Here is a 20,839-nt window from a genome sequence, read left to right as displayed (position 1 = left end):
GCTTCACATGCTGTTTGCAGCACCCGGTTCTCTAACTCTGGCAATCAGATCTCATGGTCTTGAGTTGTAATCAAGATTAATTGGGGCATCGGGGAATAATTTAAAAAGGCCACTTTACGAGAACAGTTTTGAATACACTTTGTCTTGATTTGGTACCATGCCTTGTGCAGCCAGTTCTCTTCTAGGCATTTCCTGCAGTTCATTTTTAAACTGAGACTGTTTGATTTCCTAGTCACACAGCTGAAGGACTGATTTTGAATTGGGGGGGTAAGAAAATTAACTTAATATTTTTTAATGTTTATTAAATGTGCTGGACAATTGTTAATAAAAAGATTTCTCTCTTCTCTAGGCACATTATTCTATCAATTTTTATTTAACCCGTATTACAAAAACTTCACTGGTATGATCCAGGCTTTGGAATAAGAGAGTTTCCAGTTACTGCCACCGGCCATTTCATTCAAAATTTACACATTGCATTCACTTGATTTCAAAATTTTATTAGCTCTCAATAATTCCATTGCAAATGATACATGTATTTATAGTACATATGTATATGGCACGTCAAACGTTGCAATATTATACAAATCTTGATTTAGATGCAAAAACCTTGATTTATATTCAATAATCTTAATATTTATATGCATAAATCTTGATTTATATTTTAAAATTTTGATGTTTATAAGCGTACATGTATAAAGCTGGATTTATATTTGATAATCTAAATGTTTATATGCGTAAATCTTGATTTATATTCAATAATCTTGTTATGTATATTTGATAATCTTGTTATGTATACATTCAATAATTTACACACATAAGCATCAATATAAAAAGAATAGATTTCATGTCACATGACAAAACTGGTGCTAAATAGGCACAAATTTACATTACCTGATCAAAATGATCACCTTCCTCAATCTTTCTGGGTCTCATCTACAACATATAGAAGGACATAACCTTATACTAGGGATTGAAGGACACAAAATTAAATATTTACCCTGTCAGAGAGCTCCAGTCCTTTTAGTGTTACTGTTATCTAAAAGAGAAATAGTAAAGTATGCTACACTGTAGGTGCATTTATCCTTGTGAAATGACGTTCAGTATTTGGAAATTTAATACTATTTAATGCATGTTTCTAATATTTCTCAATTCCTAACATCTGAAATGTATGCTGAATCTTCTGGTGGGCAACGAGAAAAGCCAGTTTGGGAAATAACCATGTGTGAAGGTATAAAAAACGATAGAAGTGTGAAGGTATAACAAACGATAGAAGTGTGAAGGTATAACAAACGATAGAAGACATAATATTATCTGTGTAACCTCTCACATATTGTAGCAAAAAATAAATCATAGCTACTAAACTAAAACTACATTGCATTTTTTTTTAAAGTTCAACAAAATTTGTGTCCGAGAGAATATCATGGACCTTGCCTCAAGCAATTTTTAGCTCACCTGAGCTGACAGCTCAAGTAAGTTATTCTGATCACCTTTTGTCCGTCGTCTGTCTGTCTGTAAATTTTTCACATTTTCATCTTCTCCAGAACCACTGGACCAATTTCAATCAAACTTGGTACAAATCTTTCTTGGGTAAAGGGGATGCAAGTTTGTTCAAATGTAGGGCCATGCCCCTTCAAAGGGGAGATAATCACGAAGGTGCAAAAATAGAAGGGGTCAATTAAAAATCTTCTCAAGGACCACTGTGCCAGAAAAGTTCAAATTTACATTAAAGCTTCCTGATATAGTGCAGATTCAAGTTTGTTAAAACATGGCCCCCGGGGGTATGATGGGGCCATAATAGGGGATCAAAGTTTTACGTGGGAAAATCAAGGCTACAGACATACAAACAGACAGAAAAAAATCGATAACCTAAAAATAACTTTGATGAGGATAATGTTTCAAACAAATAAATGGCAATACATAACGTAGAATGTAAATGTTGGTCTTACCTTCATACTCTGTCCAAATATAACTGCTAAGTCCTCTCTTCTATAGCAGGGCACTGATATCCCTAGCCCCTTAATGAATCCCGTGTTCTGCGGAGGAGATTCCATAATGCCTGTCAAGAAGCTTTCAAGAACTGAAAAAGTTGTCATACATGGATTGCCACTGACGTCGGGATAGAATGCACCCATGCCCTAAAATAGAAATAAAAGGTACAAATTCTAGTCCAATCTGCTTCTGTTCATCACTAAAACAAGAACTGTTCAACATCACTCATAAATAATCAATATGATGCATAAAAAAATCATGAAACTGAAAAATAATTAAATTTAGAGGACAGATGGATAGATTAGATTCACAGGTATGGTAAATATGTCTTTAAAAATAATGCTTTCATGTGCAGTATTATTTTGAAAATAATCTTATGGAATTTCAATGCATTGGTTTAAGATAACATTATGTAAACAAATACATATACAGTAAATACAAAGACAAAACTGGAGATCATGAACAACTTAAGGTTTAAATTGTGGAAGGATGGGTCTGGATCCAAGTATATACTTAAAGAAATACAAGAGGCCCAGGGGCTTTATAGGTCACCTGAGTATCATGTAACAACCTTCCAATGTTTGAATTAGGTTTGTGTTTAAATATAAGAATTTTACTTTTGGATGGAAGAAACATTGAATAGCTATGTGGTCAGCCCCGCCTTTGCACCAGAACCCCTGACCCAGGGGCCATAAATTTCAGTTTTGAAAGAAGCATCCTTGATCATCATTATCATACTATTAGTTTGTCTACTTAATACCCAGCAGCAGAGGAGAAGATTTTCAAAGAAATAAAATGCATTTTCACTATATGATCAATAGGGCCCCACCCTAATACCAGAACCCCTGACCCAGGGGCCATAAATTTCACAATTTTGAAAGAGGCATCCTTGCTCATCATAATCATGCTATTGGTTTGTCTACTTAATACACAAGGACAGAGAAGAAGATTTTCAAAGAAATAATGCATTTTCACTGATATGACTTATAGAGCCCCACCCTAGCACCAGAACCCCTGATCCAGGGGCCATGAATTTCACAATTTTTAACAAGAGGTACTGTGAGCAATGCTCACTAAGAATACCCCCCGCTTACCCCAATCTCCCAAAGGGTGTTGGTAATAGGTATAAACTACCTCTTTTCTGAGTGTTGCTACTTCGATGTCCAGTGCGCATGACCTTTGACCTTTTGACCCCAAAGTCGATAGCGAACATCTTCATCCCATGGGTAGTCCATATATATGATATGGTGACTGTAGGTGGAAAGGATAACGCTTTAGAGGCCGGAAACCATATTGCTACTTCAATGTCCAGTGCGCGTGACCTTTGACCTTTTGACCCCAAAATTGATAGGGATCATCTTCATCCCATTAGTAGTCCATATATATGATATGGTGACTGTAGGTGGAAAGGATAACGCTTTAGAGCCCGGAAACCATATTGCTACTTCAATGTCCAGTGCGCTTGACCTTTGACCTTTTGACCCCAAAATCGATAGGGATCATCTTCATTCCATTAGTAGTCCATATATATGATATGGTGACTGTAGGTGGAAAGGATAACGCTTTAGAGCCCGGAAACCATATTGCTACTTCAATGTCCAGTGCGCTTGACCTTTGACCTTTTGACCCCAAAATTGATAGGGAACATCTTCATCCCATGGGTAGTCCATATGTTTGATATGGTGACTGTAGGTGGAAAGGATAACGCTTTAGAGTCCGGAAACCATATTGCTACTTCGATGTCCAGTGTGCTTGACCTTTGACCTTTTGACCCCAAAATCGATAGGGAACATCTTCATCCCATGGGTAGTCCATGTATATGATATGGTGACGGTAGGTGGAAAGGATAATGCTTTAGAGCCCAGAAACCATTGCGTCTACGGACGGACGGACGGACAGACGGACAACTCGATTCCAGTATACCCCCCCCCCACAACTTGTTGCGGGGGGTATAAGAGGCATCCTTGCTCATCATTACCATGCTATTAGTTTGTCTACTTAATACCCAGAGACAGAGAAGATTTTCAAAGAATTTCTACATTTTCACTATATGACCAATAGAGCCCCACCCTAACACAAGAACCCCTGCCCCAGGGGCCATGAATTTCACAATTTTGGTAGAGGGCTCAATGCTCATTATAATTATGCCCACAGTTTGGCTTCTTGATGTCCAGGAGTAAAGAAGAAGATTTTTTAAAATTGCACTCATTTTGAAGGTTTTTGCCCCACCCCTCAGGCCTCAGGGGGGCAGGGACCACGAATTTCACAATTTTTGTTCCCCTTCACCCACAGATGCTATATGCCAAAATTGGTTGAAATTGGTTCAGGGGTTTCAGAGAAGAAGCTGAAAATGTTCAAATGTTAACGCACGACGCACGACGACGGACAAAAACAGATAGCAATAGGTCACCTGAATGAATTCAGGTGACCTAAAAACAGATCACCAACATATCATGAGAATGCACGATAAATTTATTCTGTTGACCAGTTCTGACCTTCAGCGGTATGTCATCAGAACAATTATATATGAAATGAATTTACTGAAGAAAAAATGCAGCTGACGTTGCCATGGATAATCTTTTTTAAATGCGGGAGTTTGTACATTATGTGGAGATGCTTACTAATTTAAAAACACAAGATATGATTAATTTACAATGTTTCTAGAGTCTTAAATAAAAGAATTTGTGTAAACAAGATATACATATTATGTAATTAATCAAATAGTCTGTGAAGTGATGGTGTTCTGTTTTGTAATCCTGGTGGAGTTCATTAACGCAGAATGTGATGTTTTTAACTGTGACGCGTTGAGTTGTGATGTAAAGTGCCAGGTGATACATTGGCTGATATTGCCAAAATATCCGTGTAACAATTCAGTAAACCAAGTTACACTGAAATGTCTATTGGCGTGTAGAATATACCTACGTGTATTTTAAAACATGTCTTTGGTTTAATCATGATTAAGTGTATGTTTAATTATGTTTAATAATGGCCAAATAGAGATTTTTATATTTTAGCACAACCATATATTAGCATTCTTGCTTCACTACTAAAGGTGCTAAAATATTCCTAACCATGCAGCTTCACACTATTTCTTGTGATATGATGTCTGAAACAGTACATTTTATTTAACACATTTCTGATATCACATGTTAAGATCACCAGCATTCTCTATATAACCAACATATATATCTATAAACAACATATCTATCTATAAACAACATATACATCTATAAACAACATATATATTTATAAACAACATATATATCAGGCGGCCGTTTCACTAAACGATCATAGATCGTAAACGTAGACTTAAATGTGAACGTAGCACGTAAGACCGTTTCACTAAAAGTTACGATTTGCGATTTACGATCAATATTGATCGTAACCCTACGAGTGGTCTAGGGCTATTGTAATTATAGGTTATAGACTTTGTATGGGAAAATATGACGACCGAGGTTTTTGGCGCGTACACGGACCGAGCTTGCGAGGTCTGTTCGTGACAAAAAACGAGGTCGTCATATTTCCCATACAAAGTCTATAACCTTTTTATTATATACTTTCAATTTCATTTAGAAACTAACAATAATTTTATTTTCAACAATAACTTTATCGGTTTAAGTGAGTAAAAGATGAAAAACACGAAAAATTTCAAAATTAACGGCGTAGAAATTTGATTGTGACGTAATGTTTGCGGGCCAGAATGTTTCCGGGCATATATCGTGTGATATATGCCCGCAGACTTTTAAAGAAAAAAGAAGAGATGAAATTGAAAGTATATAATAAGTGCTCCTACATGCACGTAAATGAGCAATATGGCCACCATGCTGGCCCGCCTGAGATTATTTTGTGGTAGTATTTACCTGACTGAGTTTGTTTATACTTTGTAGGAAGAAAACAATCACAATGACTTGCAGTCTGCTTTTGCACAAAAATATTGTACAGTCCGAGCCCGAATCTTAAATCAATATTAGAGTTGTCCTTCTTTGTTACGCACACCCACAGAAATGCCAGTCTCACAGGGGTCAAGCCCGTTTTGGGCCCGGGCTCTGTGATACCACAGATATAGTAAATTCATTGTATCACAGAGTTCGGGTCCAAAACGGGCCTAGCCCCTGTGACCAGTCTGCTGAAGTAAATGTAAAGGCAATGAATTCATATTTTAAAAAGTGAGGAGGGGGGGGGGGGGTGTAGTCCATATATCAAATTTTGCATGTAATGATAACGAGAACAGTTGTTAGAAAAGTAATATGGGGAGGGGGGTGTTATTGCTACATGTGCCTGCATCACCGTTAGTTTACATGTATATTTAACATTAGGCAGAATTCAAGTAATTCTCATAGACATGTTCAGAAATTAAGTTTCTTTAGAAACAGTTCATTTAAATCCGAGACGTTGCGATTCGACGGACTCAGTTATTTTTTTCTCGTCAGATCAATACTTTTGATGCAACTGACTAATTGCATAATATATGCACATTCGAATGATAAACATTACAAATTTTAAGGAAAATATGATAATAACATGATTTGGTAATGGGAGAGGGGTTAAAATCCCAATTTTGCAAGTGGAACGTTTCTGTAGTTTTATGAAGGTCGATCGTTAGAAATTAAACATACAAACCTAAAACTATATGTATACAGTTCACAGAAAAGGGATGGGTCATTATCGGATCCTTGGGGTTCCGACCCCTTGTTATAAAGTGCAATCCCGTGGAATATACATCATCACGTAAAGATGGAAGTTAGCATATGTTTACATGCCTAAACGGAAAAAAATATATGTATATAAAATACAAACGCATGGGGAAAATAAATTTAAAGTCATTTAAGGAACAAATTGAGCCCATGATTTGTTTAAAATTTATACAAATAAGTGAATAGATATGTCATTAATGTTATAGCGTATTTTACAAGAATGTTTAAACGCCGGAGTTCATGTATATGTGTGTATATATCCATGATTTGATGCAGGATTCCTATACTTGTGTGCAATTTTATTTTCATTTTATTATTATTATTTTCTTTTATCAATATCATTTCATTTTCTTATTTTTTTTTTAATCCTTTGAACATAGTTTACTTGACATTTAAATTCTAAAATGTAAATCTTTTATGTTATTTCTTATATCATTTTTTCCAAACTTTTAGTTACATGAAAGTCAATATAAAAATTATCCTATCGTTTAAACGTTACACTAGAGATCGGGCTCAAAATTTCCATTATTTTTGTTGACAACTTGTTCGGGTTACTGCAGACGATAAGGATATGTTTAAAACCTTTAACCATGAGGAAATAATGATTGAATATTTCTGTCCATGGTAGGATTAATTTTAAATCTACCTCCATAGAGAAAAGAGTTCTAAAAAGTCAGACGTAAATCGCAATCGTACGTGTTACGACTACGATAGGTTTCGTGAAACGCTCGTATACGTGCGAGTCAAATGATCTTAAACGTAATCGTACGTTTACGATCTACGATCGGTTAGTGAAACGGCCGCCAGGAACCTGTGCATACATCTGTCATCAAGATCATGTAAAATTTGTCTTTAAAAAATTGAAAATCATTATAGAGTCAAATTAATTAGGCTCATCAAATATATATAGGAAGTACATGTACTTTCTTACCCGCTCAAACCGGAGGTTCAGGACCTGAATCATTTCCTTATAGGGATCCTTCATGTTCAGATTGGAGAGGGGAGGTCCATCAACAGCACCCAGTAATGATTTCAGGTAGCCAAAGTTTCCTTTGAATTTATCAGGCTTGAACTTAAGTTTAATGAGCTTTTCAATGGGAGCAAAATAATGAAACACATGCCAAGGATAGACGTCCTGAAGGTCTGTGATCACATTGCTAATGCTGTCAAAGCACTTCTCCTCTTTGCCCTATAAGATATTGATATATCTGCAATGTAATGCATGGCCCATGGGCTTCAATGGTCACCTGAATAGCACACAACATCACAAATAAAAACATTACATATGAACTTTCTTACACTTCTCTGCAAAAAAGTTATTATCAAGATTTTATTCTAATGCTACCCTGGTAGTACACTAATTGACTATAAACATTGACAGGCTGGGAAATACTAACCTAAAGAATGACTAATATTATGTGAACAATCTAAGTATCAATCAATACATTATGCAGAAAACTAAATCTTTGCACGTATTGATACATGTACATGTATGTTTTCTGTCCAATCTTTGAGTTGATAATCTGATCAACTGAAAAAATGTTAGTAATTTATTATCATTTAACTAGCTTTTATAACCATAGCATGATGTCATAGTACATGTTTTGCCTAATGCAGAATCAACAAAACTTTTCAACCAATCAGAATTGCTCAATCATCATCATCAATCTAACAAAAATTAAATGACATAACTGCAAAAAATTATTTACCCTTGACCTTTGACCATGTGAACCCAAAATCAATAGGGTTCATTTACTCCTGAGCAGACAATATCTTCTTATGTCTAGAGTGGATTGACCCTTGACCTTTGATCACGTGATCTAAAAATCATTGGAGGTTATCTATGCCTTCAGACGTACCAGTGTACAGAGTTTGAAGTCTGTCAAGCAAAAGGTTCTTAAGACAGGGGATGCTTACGGTACTCCTCCTAGGCACCTGATCCCTGTAACCTCTGGTATATCCAGGGGTCCGTGTTTGCCCAACTCTCTGTTTTGTATTGCTTATAGGAGTTATGAGATTGATCATTGTTCATTATCTTTACCTTTCATTGAGTGAACAAGACTTGGTCTAAAGATCGACTGACTGACAGGTGCAAAACAATATGCCCCTCTTTTTCAAAAGGGGGCATAAAAAAGAAATCAACAGCAAACTGAATATCATCCTTTTGGTATTTAGTCTGCTGTCCACTTGAGGATATGAATGTCACTTACCAGTATCGTATAAGTCAGAAGATTAGAGGAATCCTCCTTCTGGTGTTTTCTGGCAATGATTTTTTCAAGGTGGTGAATTAACTTCCTCCCTGCTGTATGCACTATCTGGTCGTGAAATCTAAACTCATTTAGCCTCCATTTATCCTTGATTCTGTAATGCATAAAATTCAAATACAGTGTGCGAAATTAACCATGGACTGATAGACAATGTCTATAGAAATCGAGTCGGTCTATAACGATCGAAATAGCTATAGACCAACTTGTCTATAGGAATTCTGAGTAAAAAAGTGGTTTCAAGCCACTTATTAAACATATATGAGAAGCAGGACCAGTTTATATGTATTATGCTTATGTTTCTGTTCACCCCTTAGCTGTAATAAAATGTTCCACAATGTAATTACAAATCATTCGAATCAGATTATTCCATTTTCAACGGGGGGATCAATTTGATATTTACTTCAATGTACGTCATTTTCGTGCATATTTGGAAAGTCCTTTTTTGAACGATTAAAAATATGTGGAAGGTGCATGCCCTGGAACCTGGAATCAAACAGAAGGTGGTCAGTACAACAAGTTCCAGCAAGGCTAAAGTCGCAGAAACTTTTGAGAAAATGAAACGTAGTAGAAGTGACTTAGATGAAGAATCAGGCAGTGAAACTGAGCTGGAACAAAATGAAAAAGAAAACGAAATTCTAATTGAAAAGCTTGTGCATGAAATTGAAAAAGAATATCAAACTATGAACGAATTACCAAATCGAATTTGTGTCTATTATTTATTTTTTAATAACAATGAATATTGCATGTTAAATTTCAGTCTATAGGATTTGTTGTGGTCTATAGGAAATGAAATGACTATGGACCGAAAGTCTATAGGATTTTAAAGTTAGTTTCGCACACTGAAATATAGGAATATATCATGCATAAATGCAAAGAACAAGGCACGTTTTGGGCTAAAATATGCCGCGTTTTCAAACTCCATAAAACTTAACTGGGTTAAAAGACTATAGGATCTGCACAATACGCAAGATCGCGACTACTTTTTCCGTCTTGGTTTTAAATTTTACTTCCCCCTTTCAAAGTCTCGCGAGACCCAGAGTATGCGAGAATTTGGGCATGTTGGTAAATAATACCAGTTCTGCAACTTTTATCATGATCGATTCACCCGATTTTAACAATGGTGTACTATCATTACATTGCAGTAGACTGTAGTAATGATTCAAGAAAGAAACATAATACGCAGAAATATCCATAACTGATAGATTTTAATGGAAATGTGGTGGATTTTTTTCCCACTGCTGTCAGCCAGGAAATTCCCAAAGCTGAGAAGAGCTTGCATCAAAATATATAGCTTCGCGAGCTAAATTCAGAAGTTCATTTTTCCTGTATCCAGACGTTTTTACATACCTTTCATATAAAAATGCTTTTAATTGTGGAAAGCACATGGAGGTTAAATCGTCTTCCAATGCCATTGTTTTGAATAAACAAAAAATGCCCAAGATCGACACGCTTTTCCGGATTTCTTTACAAGAGAGTTCCGCTAACGCGGTATTTACGATCTTGCGTATTCAATGGTATATAAATTATTTATGTATATTTAGATTATCAAATAAAACTATGCTGAAAACAGTGGCCTTATATACAAAGTGTCATTTTTTCCTAATCCAACATCATAGTATGTACAGGAATCTCAGAGCATTTGCAATTTGTAATTAATTGTAATTCTAAAAATAGATTTGCTTACATTTGTAATGTATTTGGCATTGAGTATAATCATTTTAAAAAAGAATAACATGAAGTAGATAGAAAATTGAATATTAGGTAATTTATACAACACTGATTAAAACAGATTTTGTTGAAATAATAATTATATGCATTTTAATTCTGACACTGAATATTTTATTCACATGTATGTGCACATCAATTTTATATTATCTTTTCTCTCACATTTGTAAAGTGCTTTAGAGAACTAATGTTGATAGGGCGCTGTATACATCATTTAATTACAATTACAAATAAGTTCATGTTACAGGGGGTTTCAACACTGTCTTATTGTAAATATAAGTATTAAATAAAGTTTCATCAGTGAATGTGATATCAAGAAACTACAATGGCACTGCTGGAATATTTCCCATGATGCACTGACATGTAAGTCAGCATGTTCACTATAAAGTGTTAATATTTCTTAATTGGTTTAGATGTATACTGAAATTTACACTGCAATATACATTTGCATGCACATTAAGGAATGAGATTTGGATTTGTTTTCATTTCTTTTGAGGAATGAGTACAGGTGACTCTTGATGGCTCGGAACTTCGATTTCTCAAAGTTCTTCATCTCTTATTAAGTTCATCACAGTCCCCATAGCTCAGCAAATTTACTCTTAATCTCAGAACTTTCGATCTCTCCAAGTTCTCAATCTCTCAAAAGCGAAAATTGGGTCGCGTAACACATATTTTATTGTTTTTACTCTCAATCTCTAAATTTCGTCAAGGGCAGAGGCCACGCAACCTTTATCAGCAAGGCCACACAGTCTAGGCAGTTTTTGTACCATAATTTTTCCAAACAAGGAATTATTGCAATGTGTCTATTGTAATTTTTTTTTTTTTATTATTATTATTAGAGATAACATAATGATGTAGAAGTAGATTAGGTTAACCATGATTTCGCTTTATGTTTTGCTTTATGTACTTATTTTTGTCATACGCTTTGGCTTTGCTATGTATAATAAATCATGGTTATTTGCCCAAACTGGTTGTTCTACTTTAACCTAGACAGTTGGGAGATAAAGGAAATTAATTTATTGTTTTTACTCTCAATCTCTTGAAGTGGTGGTAAAGCATATACACAATATTGACGAAGCATGTAATTATTTCCTGTTGGACCCTACCTGGATAAAGGTGAATGCCTGGGGCTAGCTTGGCCATGTTATTTAGGGGTTTATACAGATGACACATTGCCTGTTTCCTTGAGGGATGGATTATAGTTATTTAGGGGTTTATACAGATGACACATTGCCTGTGTTTCCTTGAGGGGTGGAAATAGTTAATTGTTTCATTCTTCAATGTGCTTTATTGTTGTCTATATAATTTGAGTATTAAGATAAAATGTACTTGTTTTGAACAGAGAGATAAGCAACCCCTATAGCTGCATGTTTACCACTTAAAATATGTTACAGTCCCTCCTATAAATTGTTAATTCCTTAAATTTATTGATTTGATAAATTGATGCTGATCTAAGTCTGTTTAAGTTTATTTCACTCCTATCTTAAATTGAAATCGAATGTAACAAGTTTTGAAATGATTTGATGATCAACAAATATACTATTAACAAAAAAGTAGACAAAAATCATAGACATTTCCTGAAAGCTTGCTGATTTTTCAGAGTTTGGATCATGTGTTGCCTTTTGAAACTTCACTTTCATTTTACTTTGAAATGAAACATCTTCTGAAAATATTGTATTTTGAATGTTTTAGTGATAAGATTTGGAGGGTTTGAACTTGATATCTTTCATTCAAAGTCGGTATAATAATTGAAATCAGTGAGTGCATTTTTACCGAAAAACAGGGAACCGCGAGATAATCTGGGACTTGAGGAACTTGCTTCTGTTATAAATGTCTCTGTTGTACTTGACAATGAGATAGTAATTTTGAGAAAATAATTTGGAGACCTGCCAAGGAAACATCGTTCTTTATTAGAATATATGTGCTTTGTGTAAAGCGACTGGAAGTGGTGATGAATGTGGTTTGTGTAGTTTATAGAGACTGAAAAACTTCATTATGTACGAGAAATTTGTCTTGTAAATATGTACGTCTATCTTACCATGAGAAAAGAACAAATAAATACATATACTTTAAAAAATATTTTATCTATGCAAGATATAGTTCTGTGTTGTTGAAATCAAGTCATTTACCTAAAAATATGAAGGACAGTGTGTCAAAAAAATCCAAGGAAGTTGTAAATATGCAATCAGGTTACTAAAAATCTTAACAATAATGGTAAGAACGTTGATTTCCAAACTTGATTCAATCTTCGATACCTCGAACTTTTATCAAGGTCACTTGAACTTCGAGTTATCGAGAGTCACCTGGATTCTTTTTTTTAATTCAGGTATTTACTGTTTAAGAGTAATCTCCCTGTTTACCACTGTAACATTTACAAAAATCAAAATGTGGAAATTCTCACTTACTCCACATCCAATTCTTCTTGGAGTTTCTCCATGAGAACAGTCAAAGTGTCCTTGACCCTGTGTATAATGTCCTTTAGTTTATGTTCTGTTGCCGAGGTATCATCATATTCAGGATTACAAATCACAAAACCCGTCTCTGGATACTAAATAGAAAAGTAAATACTAACAATGAGAACATGTCTCTGGATACTTGGTTTAAAACCCTGTTACTTATTTCTCAGCTAAGCTTGCCTCAATTTAACAAGAGGCCCAAGGGCCACATCGCTCACTTGAGTCACCTTGGCTCATATTTAAAGATTTTTCCTATATATTTGTATGCAAAACTTTGACCCCCCCCCCCCCTTGTGTCCCCATCCTACCCCCGGGGGCAATGATTTTAACAAACTGAAATCTGAAATATGTCAGAAAGATTTCATGTAAATATCAGCTTTTCTGGCTCAGTGGTTCTTGAGAAGAAGATTTTTAAAGATTTTCCTTATATATTTGTATGTAAAAATTTGATCCCCTATTGTGGTCCCATCCAAACCCCGGGGGCCATGATTTGAACAAACTTGAATCTGCATTATGTCAGGAAGCTTTCATGTAAATCTCAGGTTTTCTGCCTCAGTGGTTCTTGAGAAAAAGATTTTTAAAGATTTTCCCTATACATGTATATTTGTATGTAAAACTTTGATCCCCCTTGTGACCCCATCCTACCCCTGGGGGCCATGATTTTAACAAACTGAAATTTGAAATATGTCAGAAAGCTTTCATGTAAATATCAGCTTTTCTAGCTCAGTGGTTCTTGTTGAGAAGATTTTTAAAGATTTTCCTTGTATATTTGTATGAAAAACTCTGATCCCTTATTGTGGCCCCATCCAACCCCCGGGGACCATCACTTGAACAAACTTGAATCTGCACTATGTCAGGAATCTTTCATGTAAATTTCAGCTTTTCTAGCCCAGTGATTCTTGAGAAGAAGATTCTTAAAGATTTATCCTATATATTTGTATGTAAAACTTTGATCCCCTATTGTGGCCCCATCATACACCCCGGGGGCCATGATTTGAACAAACTTGAATCTGCATTATGTCAGGAAGCTTTCATGTAAATCTCAGCTTTTCTGGCTCAGTGGTTCTTGAGAGGGAGATTTTTAAAGATTTATCCTATATATTAGTATGTAAAACTTTGATCCCCTATTGTGGCCCCATCCAACCCCCATGGGCCATGATTTGAACAAACTTGAATCTGCATTATGTCAGGAAGCTTTCATGTATATCTCAGCTTTTCTGGCTCAGTGGTTCTTGAGAAGAGGATTTTTAAAGATTTATCCTATATATTTAAATATAAAACTTTGATCCCCTATTGTGGCCCCATCATACACCCCGGGGGCCATGATTTGAACAAACTTGAATCTGCATTATGTCAGGAAGCTTTCATGTAAATCTCAGCTTTTCTGGCTCAGTGGTTCTTGAGAGGGAGATTTTTAAAGATTTATCCTATATATTAGTATGTAAAACTTTGATCCCCTATTGTGGCCCCATCCAACCCCCATGGGCCATGATTTGAACAAACTTGAATCTGCATTATGTCAGGAAGCTTTCATGTATATCTCAGCTTTTCTGGCTCAGTGGTTCTTGAGAAGAGGATTTTTAAAGATTTATCCTATATATTTAAATATAAAACTTTGATCCCCTATTGTGGCCCCATCATAACCCCGGGGGCCATGATTTGAACAAACTTGAATCTGCATTATGTCAGGAAGCTTTCATGTAAATCTCAGCTTTTCTGGCTCAGTGGTTCTTGAGAGGGAGATTTTTAAAGATTTATCCTATATATTAGTATGTAAAACTTTGATCCCCTATTGTGGCCCCATCCAACCCCCATGGGCCATGATTTGAAGAAACTTAAATTTGCACTATGTCAGGAAGTTTTCATGTAAATTTCAGCTTTTCTGGCCCAGTGGTTCTTGAGAATAAGATTTTTAAATGACCCCACCCTATTTTTGCATTTTTGTGATTATCTCCCCTTTGAAAAAGACATGGCCCTTCATTTGAACAAACTTGAAAGTCCTTTACCCAAGGATGCTTTGTGGCAAGTTTGGTTGAAATTGGCCCAGCGGTTCTTGAGAAGAAGTTGAAAATGTGAAAAGTTTACGACGACGCCGAAGACGACAGACAACGGACAAATTTTGATCAGAAAAGCTCACTTGAGCCTTTGGCTCAGGTGAGCTAACAAGAGGTACTGTCAGCAATGCTCACTAAGAATACCCTCCACTTACCCCAATCTCCCAAAGGGTGTTGTTAATAGGTATATATTACCTCTTTCCTGAGTGTAAAAATATGGTATGCCTTTATAGAAGAAAATGGAAGATATAGTCCGGACACAAATCCATGGTATAAACCTATAATTTTGACCTTGAGATCAAAGGTCAAGGTCATAAATAGGTCATGAATGTACATGACACATAGTCTCATGGTGATACATCATGTCTTATGGTATGACTATGTCAAAACCCTATAATCAATTTTGACCTTGAGATCAAAGTTCAAGGTCATATAGAGGTCATGAAGGTACCTGACACATCGTCTCATGGTGATACACTCGTGTGTCAAATATGGTATGCCTATGTCAAAGAACAAAGAAGTTATGGCCCGGACACGAATCTGCACAGACAGACAGACGGACAGACAGACAGACAGAGTGATTCCTATATACCCCCCCTGAACTTCGTTCGGGGGGTATAAAAATTGATCATACACAGAACATGATCTCTTGTATTGAATAAACAACATATGCTGGTGATAATGGAATATTGCAACATAGATAGGATGCCACATGACTTATGTACTGAACCAGACTGAAAGACAGACAATATATATCTGACAGAATGGTTGGACAATATATGTTTTAGACAGGGTGGTTGGACAATATATCGACTGACAGGATGGTTGGACGATATATTGACCGACAGGATGGTTGGACAATATATCGACTGGCAGGGTGGTTGGACAATATATTTAATGACAGGATGGTTGGACAATTATCGACTCACAGGATGGTTGGACAATATATTGACTGGCAGGATGGTTGGACAATATATCGACTGACAGGATGGTTGGACAATATATTGACTGACAGGATGGTTGGACAATATATTGACTGACAGGATGGTGATGAGTTTTGAACTGTACCTGACTGAGGACTGAGAGAATGGTGTTGGAAATTTTCTGGATGTAAGATGGTGTCTTGTCAGAGAATGGAAGAACGACAACTCCTCCATTACTCATAACTAATCCCTCAAATTTCTGAAAAAAAGTCATATAAATTTGTAGTGAAATATTTTCTGTAATCAACTGGCTTTCCATATGGACCTCAATGATAATTTTCAGTGAAGCAATTTAAAAATGAATGAAATATACATAAACTATTCATACCTACTTTCAACATACAGTAAAATATGATTATAGTGAACCTAGCTACTGGGTCTGCAAAAAACAGTTCATTATAACCAAACTTTGTTATATCCAACAAAATTTTCATTTTTTTTCCTCTCATAGGGGATTAGAAATATTACTTCAATATAAGTATGAATTTGTTCTACCCTTGTTTGTTATAAGTATGTTTGTTATAAGTATGTTTTACTACAGTTCTTTAATAATCACTGTAATCTTAGAATTCAATGAATTTTTGATAAGCTATAAAGTAAATACATATACTTTTACTCAAATAATTTATAGCTTTCTGAAGACTTTACCTATCAATAAATAAAATCTTACACCATTGAAATATGGCAACTTTTAGAAAGATTAATAATATGCTTTGGATGATATGAACAACAGAACCATGTCCTTTGCAATTTGATTTAGTTCCCTAAAAAAATTTCTATAACTTTACAGGACTATCAAAGTACTCTCTGGCTATGACAAAATAATTTACTTTGTGATCACCTGTAAATACTTACTCATTCATAATTCTGGTGTGTATACTATACTTGAATCTTTCTAATTCCCATTTATATACAAACAATTCTGTCGTCATTCAGACACACTTATGAATTTCCCATTATACAGGCTGTCCAGCACCCTTGGACAAAAAATAAGGGCAAATTTTAGGGGTAAAATTTAAAAAAATTAGGGCTAAATTAGGGCTAAAATTAGGGATTTTTAACCAAATTGCGGAAGTTTTAATTATTTAAAAGGACTTACCTTGTCAAATTTGACAATAAAGAAACTCACATGACACACAAATAAGATGTAAGTACAGGAAGGGCGTATTCCAGTGTTCCATGGTCTCAGCTATTATTGGCTATAACCTAAAATCTCAACTCTTTATCACAAAGTCACAACCAATAAACAAGCTTGACACATGGATCCACAGGTCAACTGCCTTTCACTGCATCTACGTTAATAACACACATTTTGTATGAATGCATTTTGATTTTTCAAGACTGATAAAAAAGTAGGAATTGACATGAAAAATAAGGGCTTTTTTAGGATTTCCCCTTGAATTTTACATTTTTTTAAGGAATTTTAGCAAAACTGAAAAAAATTAGGAATTTTAGGGCCGCTGGACAGCCTGCATTATAAAATGCATTTCTGTACTCATTCAGTCACACTCATGAATTTCCCATTATAAAATCATTTCTGTACTCATTCAGACACTCTCATGAATTTCCCATTACACAATCATTTCTGTACTCATTCAGACACTCTTATGAATTTCCCATTACACAATCATTTCCGTAGAATTCCGACACACTCATGAATTTCCCATTATAAAATCATTTCTGTAGTCATTCAGACACTCTCATGAATTTCCTATTACACAATCATTTCCGTAGAATTCCGACACACTCATGAATTTCCCATTACACAATCATTTCCGCAGTAATACAGGATATCGGAACTAGAAAATTTTGGAACTCTTCAGAAAAAGAAGTTATGAAAATTAAGCATCACTTGGACAACTCTTGTATACAAAATAGTGAGGGCTAAAGACGACTCATTTCTGATACAAAATATCTACCTGGCTTGTAAGTTATTTTGCAGAATGTTGTAAGTGAATGCCCTAGTACCAAAAACATGAGTTATTGGATTAAATTTCTGATGTTTGAAAGCAAATTAAGGTATAAAAAGTTTATTTCCTCTATGTATGTGGATATTTACTTAATGAGATTTATTTTCTCAAGTCATCAAAACAACAAACCGCTATGAAATGATATTAATAATCACAAATTATGCATCGATCTTCAGATACGTACATATAGTGCTCAACATGTAGCCCCCTCCACCTCACTTCTACCCCCCCCCCCCCATTTTTTTTTTACATGTGACGTACTTATCGCGTTATTATCATATACAATGTTTATTATTTAGTACATGCAAAGATCGATTTATTAGCTGGTCACTTGTTATAATGGCAATGAGAGGTAGTAGAAATGCAAATATTGAACTCGTACATTTACTGAAGAATCCCCCACCCCACCCCTCCACCCCCACCCCCACCCCCCCTTTTGAGTTTACAATTTTGGGGTTTGGGCAGAATTGCTTTTCTTGCTAAAAAATTTTCTACATATATAATGGCACCTTTTTCCTCTGTTTGCTCCCCACCCCTCAACTTTCAAAATCGAAGCTTAACTGTGCCTGAACTCACTATATCTGATAATAATTATTAATAACTAAGTGCTTGTCTATTGAAAGTTGCCCAAGTTAACGCAGAAAACGTGATCTCGTTAAGCATTGGACACGAAATAATGGTTCCGATATTCCGTATTCTGACACACTTACAAATGCGAGTGTTTAATTCCTACAACTCACTGATTCTCTGCTAATCTCCACCACATTTAGAGTAACTGAGGAGTCAGCCTTTGCTTTCCAGTTCTCCCAGATCCGGATCCCTTTCCCTGAACTTGGCTTGTTTGTGATTAACTCCCCTAGGCTGCGGTTCCTGGGCTCGTTCAGGATTACCACTTTGTACTTATCAAGATATATCAAGTTGTTACCTGTCTTGTCCACTGAAAATCAAATTAGTCTTAATGATGTCAATTTGCTTCCTGAGATTTGTGCATCATCTTGCTACAAAATGTCGGTGCAATATCTATTTATGATGATAAAAAGCCCAGGAAACCATTTGATCTACTTTTAGCCCTAAAGTAGGTCATGGTGCACCAATTAAGTTGAAATGTGAACTGATTATGTATTTCTCTGAAAGGGAAGTTGTGACTAAATTTCAGAGCAATACCTGTGACCATACCAAAAAAAATCTGGAAAACTGTTTGACCTACTTCTACCCCTAAAGTACTGTAGGTTGTAGTGCACCAATCCAGCTGAAATGTTAACTGCATTTGTCTTCCTCCGAGAGGAAACCTTTGACTAAATATCAGGGCAATGTCTGTATCCGTAATGAAAAAAAGTTCAGAAAACTGTCTGACCTATTTTTAGTCCAAAAGTAGGTCAAGGATGGACCAATCCAGCTGAAATGCAATTTGAACTTGTATTCCTCCAAGAGGAAGCCTTTGACTAAATATCAAGGCAATATCAGTATCCGTAATGAAAAAAAGCCCAGAAAACTGTTTGACCTATTTTTTCCAAAAAGTAGGTCAAGGAGGGACCAATCCAGCTGAAATGCAAACTTAACTTGTATTCCTCTGAGAGGAAGCCTTTGACTAAATATTAGGGCAATATCTATCCGTAATGAAAAAAGTCCGGAAAACTGTTTGACCTATTTTTTCTAAAAAGTAGGTCAAGGATGGACCAATCCAGCTGAAATGCAAACTTAACTTGTATTCCTCCGAGAGGAAGCCTTTGACTAAATATCAGGGCAATATCTGTATCCATAATCAAAAACAGCCCGGAAAACTATTTGACCTACTTTTAGTCCTAATGTAGGTCACGGACGGACAGACAGACCAATCCAGCTGAAATACAAACTGAACTCGTATTCCTCTGAAACGAAGCTTATGTGTAAATTTCAGGGCAATATCTGTATTTGTAACGAAAAAAAGTCCGGAAAACTGTTTGACCTACTAATAGCCCTAAAGTACGTAAAGGATGGACCAATCCAGCTGAAATGCAAACTCACTCTTACAATTCTTAAGGGAAATATTGTGACCAAATTTTTAAAGTTGTACATGCATCCATTACGGAAAAAAGTCTGGAAAACATGACCAAGGACGGACGGCCGGTCGGCCGGCCAGCCAGCCCGCCGAACAGCGCCAAAACATAATATGTCCCATCTAATGACGGGCGTATAAAAACTATTTCAGTTGTTTACATGAGAATATTTTGTATCATAACAACATGACAAACATACGCTTCCGTTGGACGTCATTGCATGACTGTTCTAAATAGATCACGGATGGCCTTAATAAAAAATGGAAAAGTAGCACACTACCCCAAGATTTAAATATTGGTCTAACTGGCAATAATGATGGTAAAACACCCATAGTATATCAGAATTACTGATAGAATCCTACCACTTTCAATAAGAAATAATTATAATATTGAACATTTAAACACGAAACCCTCTAGACCATGTTTACATTTGGCACTGATGCAATGCAGTTTTCTTTAAAAGTTTTCTTAACAGACGATGCTATCAGTAATTTCTGTGTACATTAGTTTACGACCTTTCACACGGTGTATAAAAAGTCTCTAAAAGTATGCAGTGTAGTGTGTTACTTCTGCAGTTTTATTTCAGTGTGTGACAGAGGAAAATCGGATCGAGGCATGCTAAATGGAATGTTTTCCCCGTTAAACAAAGTTGTCAATGAATGAAA

The 20,839-nt window shown here is 35.6% G+C and overlaps 1 protein-coding gene across 1 annotated transcript in view; it reads right to left on the bottom strand.

The window, feature by feature from the left end:
• LOC125650663 (uncharacterized) overlaps positions 1–20,839 on the bottom strand; it is a 196,027-nt gene that overhangs the window by 147,235 nt on the left and 27,953 nt on the right. The window contains exons 10-16 of the mRNA XM_056166606.1: positions 18,879–19,075; positions 16,254–16,367; positions 13,081–13,223; positions 8,894–9,044; positions 7,615–7,872; positions 1,947–2,135; positions 998–1,036 (exon numbers count right to left, since the gene is read on the bottom strand). Of these exons, the coding sequence (XP_056022581.1) occupies positions 998–1,036; positions 1,947–2,135; positions 7,615–7,872; positions 8,894–9,044; positions 13,081–13,223; positions 16,254–16,367; positions 18,879–19,075 (1,091 nt within the window). The remainder of the gene's footprint in view (positions 1–997; positions 1,037–1,946; positions 2,136–7,614; positions 7,873–8,893; positions 9,045–13,080; positions 13,224–16,253; positions 16,368–18,878; positions 19,076–20,839) is intronic.

Source organism: Ostrea edulis, chromosome 5, assembly GCF_947568905.1.
Source record: "Ostrea edulis chromosome 5, xbOstEdul1.1, whole genome shotgun sequence".
In the NCBI taxonomy this organism is placed as follows: domain Eukaryota; kingdom Metazoa; phylum Mollusca; class Bivalvia; order Ostreida; family Ostreidae; genus Ostrea; species Ostrea edulis.
Note: the sequence above shows the minus strand (reverse complement) of the source record. Positions and strands in the feature narration are given on the sequence as shown.